The 13,703-nt window shown below is 34.7% G+C and overlaps 1 protein-coding gene across 4 annotated transcripts in view; it reads right to left on the bottom strand.

Annotated features, from left to right (window-relative positions):
• MINDY3 (MINDY lysine 48 deubiquitinase 3) overlaps positions 1-13,703 on the bottom strand; it is a 91,086-nt gene that overhangs the window by 43,445 nt on the left and 33,938 nt on the right. For all 4 annotated transcript variants that reach the window (XR_012469955.1, XR_012469954.1, XM_074192921.1 and 1 more), the window contains one exon: positions 7,741-7,811. Coding sequence is in view for 2 of the 4 variants with exons in the window: in XM_074192921.1 (XP_074049022.1) it covers positions 7,741-7,811 (71 nt within the window). In the remaining 2 variants the exon portion in view is untranslated. The remainder of the gene's footprint in view (positions 1-7,740; positions 7,812-13,703) is intronic.

Below are 13,703 nucleotides of genomic sequence, written 5' to 3' on the forward strand. Positions count from 1 at the left end.
TATTCCAAGTCTGAGGTGAGAAAGCCCTCAGGCTGGTGGCAAGGCTGAAGATGGGAAGGGAACATTTGAGAGATGCCACTAATACCAAAGCTATAGGACTTGGCACTAAGCTGAACAGAGGGGAAGGGGGTGAGACTGATCGACAACAGGAGTGGGCTCTAAACAATTATAGGCCAGGCACTGTCCCTGTCCTCAGAGGACTTTACAATGTAATGGAGGAAGAAAAGCCCCAAAAGAAATCCAAGAAAAACATGAAGTACACAGCATGGACAAAAAGCAAGACAGAGAAGCTCCAAAGTGGCCCAGCTAGGGAGGAAAGAGGAGTGGTTGAGTTGAGCTCTCTCTCCTTGGAGGAAAGTCTGGAGCTCCCAGCCCTCCCCAGTCATTAGATAGGCAGGGGTTGGGAAGACCCCCTGCTAAGATCCTACAAGGATGAGGAGGCTGATATCCAGGGGAGGTCCAGCTCAAGATGACTGATGAGAGGAGGTGTGAGTGTGGAGCTGGAGAAGTAAATGCAAGAAGCACTGAGGTAACTGGACCCAGGGAAGCTGCTGAGAACACTAAGTGATGCAGTTATAGAGATACAAGACTGACCAGGAGAGGTTCTTGGGCATGACCTTGGCTAAGACACAGCAAGTGAAAGGAAAAAGTGATTACAAAAGGCAGAGATGTAATCCTGAGCAAAAGTCATTTAATCATTATCTGCCTCAGTTTTCTCATCTGTAAGAGAGAGTTAATAATGATAATAGCACCTGCCTTCCAAGGTTATTGTAAGAATAAAATGAGATTATGTTTTCAAAGTACTTTGTAAACTTTAAAGCCTTTATTTTAAAGCTAAAACTTTAAAACTAGTTATTACAATTTTTTTAAACAACCTTATTATTGCAGTGATGATGATGATGATAATGTGAGTTAAGAAAGGGAAAAGTGAATGGCTTCAATTTTTTCCGTGAAATATGAGGCAAATTGCTCTGTTGAATAATGGGTGAGGATGGGGAAAAGGGTCTGAAAAGCCACTATGATGAGAGGGATAGGGAGTCTATTAGGGAAGTTTAAGAGGAAAGCCTTGGTGCAGTGAGGGCCTAGTAGAGACTAGGTTGCACATGTTTGTAGTGGGTCTGGTCAGTAGGATTTCATGATTTTCCTCTCGCAAAATATTTCCCTTAGTTCCCTTCAAGTCTCAGCTCAATGAAGCTTGTCCAAATCTACAAGCTGCTCTTCCTCTCCTGCCCCCCCTCTCCTATGACATCTTGGGCTCATTGTTATAAATTACATCAATATTTCCATGTGTTTTATAAATATTGTTTCCTTGAAGCTCTTAAGGATAGAAGCTGTTTCATTTTTACCTCTATAAGGCATATTATCTGGTACATGATAACTTAACAAAGAGGTAATACATAATCATGGCTTAAAAATTCATTTGGAAAAAATAAATAAAGATAGAGCTTTTGGTAGTATTATAAACCAATGTAGCAGTTCTTACTTTTTACTAATGATTAAGAATAGTCCAAAATGACATTTGATGCTAACATGGTCTCTACAACTATTTTTCTTGGCTGCCAAATCATTAGAAAAGGGATAGGAAAATGTCCAAACTTAATTAAATTAGCCCATATCCCCCCCAGTATTCTTGACCCTATCCCCCTAAGCAGCTGGTACAGAGCAAATATATTGACTTTGGGCAGTATATCTTCATTAATTTACTGATTTGAGATAATACAGCTGCTTCTAACGAAATAGAGTCATATTTGAACAGAATATAAACATAGTCCAAAAAAAGGAAAACTATTTTCCATTAATATGGAAAAGGTAGTCATTATTCTATTGTATCCAATGACTAAAAAAGACTCTATGTTTAGAAAATATATAAGTTCGATATTATCAACATCACAATCAGCATCATTAGAACAACCAACCTTATATATCACTAGATTTCATATAAAAGCACATAGCCAAATCAAGCTGGGAAAAAATAACACATTTTTCCTTGTCCTTCAAATTCATACTCGTGTTTTTATACTGATTAAAAAAATAATTTGGATATTTAAACATATTTTTACTTATATAATTAGGGGTTAAGTTTCATAATGCAACTTTTTTCATTATATTTATAAAATATTCAAAAATTGAACAAGTATTAGTTGAGGTTGAGTCTTTTCTATGCTTGGTTTACTGTATAGATCACAGAAGGATAAGACATGGTCCAAGATGTCAAAGAGCTCAAGATGTAATTAACAAAACTAATATTTATCACATAAGAAAAATGCATTAGTATATAAATGTGTTAAAAATGAAAAATAAAAATGTATGCTGCTGATAAAGCTCTACCCTCATATTTATGCCCAACTAGTACCTTCCATATGAGAACCCATCAACTAAAGATTGATAAGAAACATATTAAAATTATCTGATTATAACTGTACCTAAAAGTTATTCAATAAACAAATGACACTTTATGTCATTAACTGACTACTAGTAATTAATTTTAATAGAGATATAGAACCTCAGGTGAAATTATACAACTGTTGTGGCCTCACCTGGGAATCCAACAACTTCCTATGATAGTGTCCTTAGAAGAAAATGAATCACAAAAAGGTCATGCATAATTTTTACATGGTATAATCTTGAAGCTTTAAATTTTCCTGGTCAATGTACTCTGGATGCTTTATTTATTATTTATTGATTTGTTAATAATGGTATAAAGTACTTTAAATGTGGTCTGACAAGGGAAGAATAATTCCTAAGAGATTGCCTTTCTTAGCAGGTGGTGCTAAAATGACAGAGTGAAGGCAGGAAATCCTGAAGCTCTCCTTCAGACCACTCCAAATACTTCTAAATAATGACTTTAATCAAATTCTTGAGTAGTAGATTCCACAGTCTGAGTTAAACAATTTTCCAGCCAAGAGAACTTGGAAGAACTGCAGGAAAGATCTGTTACACTGGGGTTAAAAGGGGCCTCAGGGGCAGCCCAGGCCACGCAGGCCATCCAGGAAAAGACCGGGGAGTGGGGGGTGTCTGGGTCCCTGACAGTGCCTTGCCCATGGTAGTGGGGGGTTTTCAGACCTCTCAGCCCAGATATTGCTAAGGACAACTTAGAAGGTCAACTGGAAAATTCTGCCACATCAGAGTGAGTGCAGAGCCCACCTCAATGCAGGCCTCAGCACAGCCCACCCCTGGGAACCAGAAGCAGGCCCGTGGAGCTACCTGCCAGCTGCTTCCAGGGCACTCAACCCTCAGACAGTAAGGGGGTGGAGAGATGGCTGAGGTTTCTTCACTGTCCCTGGGGCTGGACTCTACTGTTAGCCCACACTCAGATTCAGGTTGCAGTCTGGGGTCCCGTACCACTATAGAGGAGCAGGGACCCTCCTCACAGCTCCAGGGCAGAGGAGAGTGCCCATGGTCATTCATAGACCACAACACGGGTCAGAGCCTTTATAAGACTGTGAAAGAATTGAGGTTGCTGGGGGATGTTCATGAAAACCCTCAAAAGTTTAGGAAAGTGCATCCTCCATCCTGGAAGCAGAATCCCACTTTAACAAAGAGTTAATATCAAATCAATCATAGCTTGGGGAAATGAGCAAACAACAGAAGAAAAAAAATCTGACCATAGACAATTACTTTACTCCCATAGGAGGATCAAAATACACACTTAGAAGATAAAGTCAAACCTTCTGTTTCCAAAGTCTTCAAGAAAAATATGAATTGGGCTTAGACTATGGAAGAGCTCAAAATCAGTAAGGAAGGTAGACGAAAAATTGGGAAGAGAAATGAGAGCAATGCAGGAAAATCATGAAAACCAAGTCAGCAGCTTGGTGAAGTAGGTACAAAAAAAATACTGAAGGAAAATAACATCTTAAAAACCAGTTTAGGTCAAATGAAAAAAGCAGTCCAAAAGATCAATGAGGAGAATAATTCCTTAAAAAGTAGAACTGGTCATATGGAAAAGGAGATCCAAAATTCTCTGAATAACTCCTTCAAATATAAAATAGAGCTAAGGAAAGCCGATGACTTTATGAGAAATCAAGAAACAATAAAAGAAAACCAAAATAATGAAAAACTAGAAGAAGATATGAAATATCTTTTTTGGGAAAACAATTTACCAGGAAAATAGATCCAGGAAAGATAATTTAAAAATTACTAGACTGAAAGTCACGTCTAGGAAAAGAGACTTCATTTTTCAAGAAATCCTTCAAGAAAATTGCCCTGATATCCTAGAAGCAGAGAGTAAACTAGAAACTGAGGTAATCCACCAATCACCTCCTGAAAGAGATCCCAAAATAAAAACTGCCAGGAATATTATAAACATATTTCAGAACTCCCAAGTCAAGGAGAAAATATTACAAGCAGCCATAAAGAAGTAATTTAAATATTATAGAGCTACAGTCAGGATAACACAAGATTTAACAGTTTCTACATTAAAGGCTCATAGGGCTTGGAATATGATCATACAGAAGACAAAAGATCTTGGATTACAACTGAGAATTAACTGCCCAGCAAAACTGAACATCTTGCAAGGATAAAGATGAATATTCAATGAAAGAGGAAATTTTCAAACTTTCCTGATGAAACAACCAAAGTTCAACAGAGAGTTTGATCTTCTAATACAGGACTCAGGTGAAAGAAACATACAGTGGATGAGAAAGACTAATTATGAGGGATTTGATGATGTTGAATTACTTGTATTCCTGCATGAGAAGATGATTCTGACAACTCATATGAACCTTTTCATTTATTAGGGCAATTAGAAGGACAAGGCACAGGAAGGAGCTGCATATGAAGGTATATTATAAAGATCAAGTTAATGGGAGAGAAAGAAATGTATTAGGAGAAAAGAAAAGGAGAGGTGGAATAGGCTAAGTTATTTCATATAAAAGAGGCAAGAAAAAGGGTTTGCAATGAAGTGGAAGGGGGGGAAGGTGAGGGGGAATGAGTAAGCCTTCACTTTCATTGGAATTGGCTCAGAGAGGAAATAACATATACACTCAATTGGATATATATTTTCCGAAAGGAAAATAGTAGAGGAAAGGGATAAGAGAAAGGAGACAGCAGAGGGAAGGGGGGTGGCATGGGTGAAAGAAGAAAGGGAAGATCTTGGAAGAGGGTAGTGTCACAACACACTTAGGAGGGACAGAATGAAAGGAGAGAGAGAATATAATAAATGGGGTGGGGAGAAACAGGATGGAGGGAAATACAGCTAGCAATAACAACTGTGGGGGAAAAAAAGTTGAAGCAATTTCTCTGATGGACTTATGACAGAGAATGCAACCCATCCCAAAGAAAAAGCTGATGTATCTGAACATAGACTGAGGTACACTTTTTTTTCCTCTCACTTTATTTTTCTTGAGGTCTTCTCTTTCTTTGGTATGTGTATGGGGATGTTTATGTTTACTTTTACAACTTGACTACTTTCCCCCTCTAAGGTGTCTTTCTATCTGTTCTTTAAGTTATTTGCATGTACTGATTTATATTCATATTATCTTCCCACATTAAAATGTAAGTACTTTGAGAGCGGGAACTATTTTTCTTTTTCTTTGTATTTGTATAATATCTGGCAGTTAGTACCATGTAATAAAAACTCACTGACTGATTGAAAAAAGAAAAAGAATATTCCTGATGTCTCATTAGCATACATAGGCTCCTTGAAAGCAGGAACTATTTTCACTTTTGAGTTTGTGTCCTTACAGTCTAGCAGAGTACTTGGCACAGGGTTGAGAATTAATTACAAACAAACAATGTATATAAATATTTTTAAATTTCTTAAGATTCTGGTAGTGTGTGTGTATATATATGTACACACACATATATACATACATATATATATATATATATATATATTCAAGTTCAAGGTTAATATTTCTTAATGATAAAGAAAAGGCTAAAAGTAACATGAGGAGATGGGCCAGCACTGACAAAATATTACAACTAGGAGATGACTTCCAGTGCATTGAGTGGATCATATCTAGGCATTTTTAGAAGATATGGACAAAAAAATTCACCCTGGATAACACAGTAGAGAAAGCGCAATCAGACCAGTGGAGGAGGTATTTACCCCCTCTGTATTGTCAGGCAGATTTTTCAATCAAAAATCTGAGGGAAGATTCTAGAAGCCAAAGGCTTGATAAATCTACCTCAGCTATTCCTTTTACAGATAAGGAACATGAGGCCTTGAGGGCTGAAGTGACCTGAGCACTTCTAGCAGGCAGTACTCAAAGGATCATAGAAAGGTCTTACATTCAAGACTTCTTGAGCTTTAACGATTAGACTATGTTGCCTGTTAAAACCTATCTTGTTTAATGTAGAAAGGTAGATTTAGATATAAATAGTATTCATAATATTGTAGTAAACATCATCTATATGATGGATTTTCTTCAAGGTTCTTGGAAAAATAAATAGACTATTAAAAAAAATAAGCCAACTGGCAAAAGGAAACACAAAACTACTCATAATTTTAATATAATCAAATTTTAATAATTAAAATATTCTTCATGTAATTTTCTTACTAGCTACAAATACCACATAATATTTTACCATCTTTTATGCCAACTTTATCAAAGGACTACAATACAAAGATGTGGCACTTGGTTGGTAGTTACTGGTAACTACATCTTATTTCCTGATAATATCCAATAAGATTGCCCTTGTCGGTCTCCTTAAGGCAAAGAGATACAGGCAGAGCTAGATACAGGAATAAAGAAACATTCAAAAAATTTGGATGTACATATGAAGCATCTGTGGGTCCCTTCATCGGTTGGACTCACAGCTCCACTGCTTTGTTTCCCCCATCAGAACATGAACAATGTGGTCTAAGGCTGCCCTCATCTTCTTTTTGTATTGTCAGTGGGGTACTTTACACACAGGAAGCATTTAACAAATACTTTTCAACTCCTTCTTATTGGTACTGGGTGAGAAAGGAATGTCCAACTTTGGAAACTAGTAATTGGGAGCTAAGGGGGAAGGGTCCCAATTTCAGAAAGGAGAATGAACTCTCATTTAGATTAAGAAAGTCATGCTTATAAGATTTATGGACCTTTAAGACAATTCTGCCTTTTTTAAAATTACTGGTGAATGAAGGCAATAAGAAGTATTAGAATTTAAGACACAAAGGGAATGATAAGTAGGATGGAAGAAAAGCAAAATAAGATTACTTCATCATTTAATTATTCCTATTATAAAATCTTACCATCACCAAGGACTTAAAATAGTTCAAAGATTTTTTTTTAAACCTGCCCCTTCCTCAAAGAAAAGACACCTACATAAATGTAAATCTTTAGAGACCATGGATCCGTAAAATAAATATTTTAAATATTCATAAGTTAAGTTCACAAATATATTTTACTGCCAAGGAAAGGGTAAGGTGTAACAAAATATGAGTGGTGAATGCTTTTTGAAGTTGGCAAATTTGAAAGTAAGAATTTTAGATTTCAGCAAATTCTTTTACTTTTCTTCAAAAAGGTAGTAGTAATAGCACTACTAGCCATGGATTTGCTTTAGGAATACATATGAAAGTTCTGGACTTGAATTCTCCTCATTTTAAGGATAGCAACTCATGGAAGTAGAAAATGTGCTGTCTTCATGAGATAAATTAACATATAGGTACTGATTCATTTGTTATTTTCAGGAAATGAGAGCAATGGTCAACCCTTTACCTATATCCACTAGCAATAGAATACACCAGAAGGTATTCGAAAATTGGACAACTTACATTGAAGTTATTAAAGTATTTTTAAAAAATCAACTCACCTTACAATACCTTAAAGATTCCATTAATGTTAAAAAGCCTATAGTTGCTTGTTTATGTATGCCAAGAAGTTCTGTTTAAAAGAAAAAAAAGTTTATTCCATTACTATAAAGATCTGCAAAACATTTTCTCAGTTTGGTTCAACATTAATAATCTTTATTCTCTATAAGGTTACAATGCTTATTTCTAAGTAATTTTAATATTAGTTCATACAATATAGCTATCTGTTATAATATTGTTCTGGCTCAAATTGGCATGTGTAAAAGGAAGGGAAAGAAGTCAATATGATGAGATTTTTAAAGATGTGTGTGTATCTATTATTTTAATGCTATCATAGGTTCATTTACTATTCATTCAGATGACAGCAAATTCATTATAGGAAATAACAGCAGACTACAAACTTAAATTGGAAAGGATTTTAAAGGTCATCTAGGTCAATCCCCTCATTGTAGCTGACAACTCTAACACCCAGATAGGTTAAGTCACTTGCCAAGATTTCAGTTATTTCAGTAGTCAAATGATAGCTGAATTTACTATTCTCTGGCTCCAAATCCACTGTTTTAATTAATGCATGGGCTCTAACTATGTATAAACACTAAACAAACATTTCTACAAAATCTTCCTAACAGTAAGAAGGATTTTATTAAATTCCTCTGAAATCCGGTAAACTACTGAAAATTGATAGAACCTTTAATTTCTATTCTTATAAAATACTAAGTAGTTTGGTCCTTATTTCTTTTTATCATCACCAATAAAAATCATCAAGATTTTTTACTGTGTACATGCATTTTACCAAAATTGTGGGCATTTGTTATGATATAGAAAATATATCTATACTTAGCAAATATAATAAAACCTCAATAATTCAAAACCAACCAAGAAGAATATAATTTTGAATTAATGAAAAGTTTGAATTATGAATTTTACTTGAAATTTATTATCTTAAATATTCTAAACAGTTCTCAAGAAATCTGGTTTACACTATTAATTGGGATTTTTGCATTACATATGAACTGAACAATTTTGGGGAGCACCAGAAATACTTTATAAAGAGGACAAAGGTAAACATCAACCCTCCTTTCTAAACTTTATGAGAGGCAAATCTTTTGTTGTAATTCTTTTGATCATAAAAATTAACAGAATTCAAATAAGATTCAAAATACTTTAACTCACATATACCAAATCAGGTCATTTTTTTCTTTTTTTTTTACCAATTCATTTCTCATGCAAGAACTATGTGATTTAAAACTAGATCTGGCATCCAACCTTCCTAATCTAATAAAATAGGATGGTAAAGGGAGTAGCAAGGAATATTGTATAGTATCATACAAAAAGCATTGGATGAGGATCAGGAGAGTTGGATTTTAGTCCTGTATATGTTACTGACTAGCTGTGTAACTCTGACCAAATTATAACTTCTGTGGATTTCAGTTTTCTTATCTGTAAAATGAGGAAGTTAGAATAAATGATCTCATTGAAGATAAAAATTCCATGATTCTCAGAGTATATCAAAACATCAAGCCTCTATTTCTGTTTTACAAACAATTATGAATATTATTAAGATATTAAATATGATCATGTGGGAAACTAATTCCCTTTTAGAAAAAAAAGTGTTTATTAAAATGTCTATTTCTGGAACAATACTGAACTTCCAAGTTCTCAAAGAAATGCACGTGAATTACATAATCTTATCTAACAAAGACATAAATGATACAATCACTAAAGTCTTAGAAATTTCAAAGTTACCCAGTTTAGTAGTATTACTATTAATGCTGTAATTCAGAATTTAAAAAAGTGATATATTGGTAATTTCATTGAAATTCACAAAACCAATTTAGTTTAAACTACATAAAATAACCTAGTTAGTAAAAATTAGTTCATAATGACATTCAGGTAATTTTAAGATTGTAGCTGAAAATGATGCTAAGTAGAAAAGTTCTCATTTTTCTGTAAAGGAATCATTTAAGTTTTTGAAGAGGAACTCAACTTAGAAGATAAAAAGTTGGCAATGAACTGCTATTAATACAACTATCTACTCTTTACATATCTATAACAACAAAACCCTGAAATTCTATCAGATGGAATAATGATCAAGAAATTTAATAACTAAAGTAACTTCTTCTACTGCAGAATGCCACAAAAAGTCAGCTAACCCCAATCCCCATGAGCAAATCCAGTATTAGCACAAGGTAACCTCCAAGTTAAGACCAGAGAAGGGCAGGAACATACTTAGCCTACAAAAGAGAAAGAATAGGGGAGTTGAGCACAGGCCAATGGGTTCAGGGGTTCGAGAAGGGTTCTAAAGATTTAATACTCTGAACTTCAAAGATCCAGCAAGGGCTGAACCCTGGGAGATGGAAATAAGTACTTTGAATGTAGGGGGTATCAAAGGCAAGAATGAGCAGGGCTGACAACCCCACCCAAAAGCTGAGCAGGGAGCTGAGCCTGTCCCTAGAAGAAAATCTCAATTCAGGAACTAAAATTGCTCTACTAAAAATTGCAACTAAAAGAAAATACAATGCAGCATTAAAAATTATTTCAAATAACAACTGTAAGCAGAGACTTAAAGGGGAAAATAATGATTTTTCCACAATACTACATATAACACACAGGTGTGTGTGTGTGTGTGTGTGTATGTGTATATGTATACACACACACATACATACATATACACACTCATAAGAAAAGAAGGCAAGGAGCGGCTAGGTGGCGCTGTGGATAGAGCACCGGCCCTGGAGTCAGGAGTACCTGAGTTCAAATCAGGCTTCAGACACTTAATAATTACCTAGCTGTGTGGCCTTGGGCAAGCCACTTAACCCCACTGCCTTGCAAAAACTTAAAAAAAAAAAGGCAAGAACTCAATATGAAATGAAAACTCTTGAGGAAAGAATTAGAAAGAGAATAAGCAGCTTTCAGTCTTACAAAAGAAAAGGAATTCTTAAAAACTAGAACAGGCCAAATAGGAACCAATGAATCTATAAAATAAGACATTTTAGAATAAAATTAAAAGCTTGGAAAAAATATAAATTATAACAAAAACACCTGACTAGAAACAAAAAGGTTGAGATAATTAAAAAAATCATGGGATTCCCTTAAAACCATGATTCAAAAAGCAAAAAAAATCTATATACATATATATGTATATAGATATATTATAAATGAAAATTCTCAGTTCTATTGGAACCAGAGTTCAGAGATACAAAGAATTCACTGCTCATTTTGTGAAAGAAACCCCCAAAGGGAAAAGTATCAGGAATCTAAAGCCCACAATCAAAGAAAAAAAATGCTGCAAACATTCAGAAAGAAGCAGTTCAAATACCAACTAAATATATTTAGATCAAATAAGACACTTCTCAGCTTATAGTAAAAATTAGGTAATTTGGAAAACATAATTCCCAAAAGCAAAATATATAGATTCACAATCAAGAACATTTACTCTGCAAAGATGAGCATAATCCAATGTGAAGGAAAAAAAAGCCCTTAATACAACAGAAGTCTTTCAAGTATTCTCAATGGAAAGATCACAACTGAATAGAATCTCTGAACTGCAAACAAGAGTCCAGGAAACCTAGAGAGGCAAATTTATTTGAATAAATAAAAGGTGCTATATAAGGATGTAATGCTAACAGACTAATGGAGAAGAAACTTTTCAAGAAACCTTAAATGTCTTGAAATAATGAGGGAGTTAAGGAAGAAATACACAAATCCTAGGATAGATTAATTCGGCTCTGGAGATCTTAGAAGTAAGAAAATTAAAGGTAAAAGGAGGAATATATCAATGTAGAAAGAGAAGGGAGTGGGATTTCATAATTTCATAATTAGGGTGTTTGTGAAGAATATACAACACAGAAGAAGGGATAGATGAGATGGATGTTAATAAACTTCACTTTTATCTAAAATAGAGATAGGAGTATTGAATATATTCACTCACAATTTAGTGTAGAAATACATCAAAGTCAGTCTTTACAGTTAAACAGACTGGCCTAACTCTACATTCTCTTTTTTCTTTTTTTTTTTAATTGAAATTTTATTTTACCCTATTATTGCAAAATAGTTTTTCAACATTCAGCCATTTGCAAATTTATGAGTTCCACATTTTTCTACCACCCTCCCCTTCATCTTGCCTCCCCATGGCACACTGTGGTAAAAGTTGTACATGTACAATTGTGTTTAACAGATTTCCATATTAGTCATGTTGTAAAAGAGCAATTAGAACTAAGGGAAAAGAAAAAAAAAAACAATAGAAAGGAAAAACAAAAGTTTTAAAAAGTGAACATATTATGCTTTGCTTGGCACCCAGGCAGCACAGATTTCTTCCTCCTCTGGATCCACCTTCTCCTTTACAGTCTCCACCCCATTCCCCCTTTTACCTTCACAATATCTAATTTATGGTCTTTTCTCTCTAATCACACTGCTACTGACCTGATGAGGCTCTCATCACCTCCTATTTAATCTACTTTAATAGTCTCATTGTTGGGCTCCCTGCCTTAAGTTCCTTCTCACCCTGCTCTATTCTTCACTCAAATGTCACAAGAGATTTTCTTAAAGAACAGTTCAGAATGTCACTTCCTCATCGTTTGACCCTTTATTCAATAAACAGAGATCTGGTTCCCAGCTTTATGCTTTATCCATGGAATCTACTTCTTAAATCATGGTTTTTCCCCCCTTAGCCATGTATAACTACCATTTGCAAAAAAAAAAAAAAATGAAGTTCACAAGGCAAAGTTGACAGTGTTGTGTTATTCTTTTTTTGGTTTTTGCCAAGGCAGTGGGGCTACAAGGTCACATAGTTCAGTAGGTATTAAGTGTCTAAGGCTGGATCTGATCTCAGCTCTTCCTGATTCTAGGGCCATTGTACATTTCTAAGACATTGTGCCAACTAGTGTCCCAGGTGATATTCTTTTAATTGTGTGTGCTTTGCAAAAACTTCATAAAAATATCCATTTAATCCAAGCCAAATCTGTTAACAATGTATGTGACAACTAGCCATCCAAGTTTCAAAGAAAAGACTTCCAGGAAGGAAGAGTCCTTTCCAAAGGCAGCCATTAAAATTCTACTTCTAATTTTTAGGAAGTTTCATCTTCCACTACACCTAAATTTGCCTACTTACACCTTTTCCCCTTAGTTATATCCTCTGAGGTTGAGAACAAGTCTAATTTCTCTATCCTTCAAATATTTGAATTTCTGGATTGTATACAGCTACTATTTCCCAATTAAAAGTTTATCTTCAGGGGCGGCTAGGTGGCATAGTGGATAAAGCACCGGACCTGGAGTCAGGAGTACCTGGGTTCAAATCCGGTCTCAGACACTTAATAATTGCCTAGCTGTGTGGCCTTGGCCTTAGGCAAGCCACTTAACCGTTTGCCTTGCAAAAACCAAAAAAAAATTTATCTTCTTCAGTCTAAATATCCCTAGCTCCTTCTAATAATTATACATGAAATTGAAGTTTCTTATTATCAGCTACCTTCAACTAGATGTTCCTCAGTTTATCAATGGTTTTTTTCTTAAAACGTGTCACCTAAAAACAATACTCAAAAAGTAATCTGATCAGGGCAAAAATATAGGATTGTGGTTTTACCAGTTCTTCATACTGTTTCTCTGTTATTACAGTCCAATATTTCCTCAGTTTTTTTGTTGTTGTGACTGCTCTTGAATTATCATACTTTGGGGCATATAGCAAGCTTTTCAGTCCATTAAAATCCCCAAACTCTTTCAAATTAAGAGCTATATAATCATAACTCCTTTGTATTCACAAAATTAATCTTTAACTTTTAAAAAGCTCTAATTTAACATTAAATTACATCTTAATTCATTTGTTCTGGGTAATTATAAATAGGTATTTTTAGACAAGATATTACCTATAAGGTAATGAGGTCTATGACAGTCTTCCGGTCTTTGTACTAAAAAATACTTTCAGGGAAAAAAAGTCCCTGGAGATGACATGCTCATATTTTGAAATTAAACT

Source organism: Macrotis lagotis, chromosome 7, assembly GCF_037893015.1.
Source record: "Macrotis lagotis isolate mMagLag1 chromosome 7, bilby.v1.9.chrom.fasta, whole genome shotgun sequence".
Lineage (NCBI taxonomy): Eukaryota > Metazoa > Chordata > Mammalia > Peramelemorphia > Peramelidae > Macrotis > Macrotis lagotis.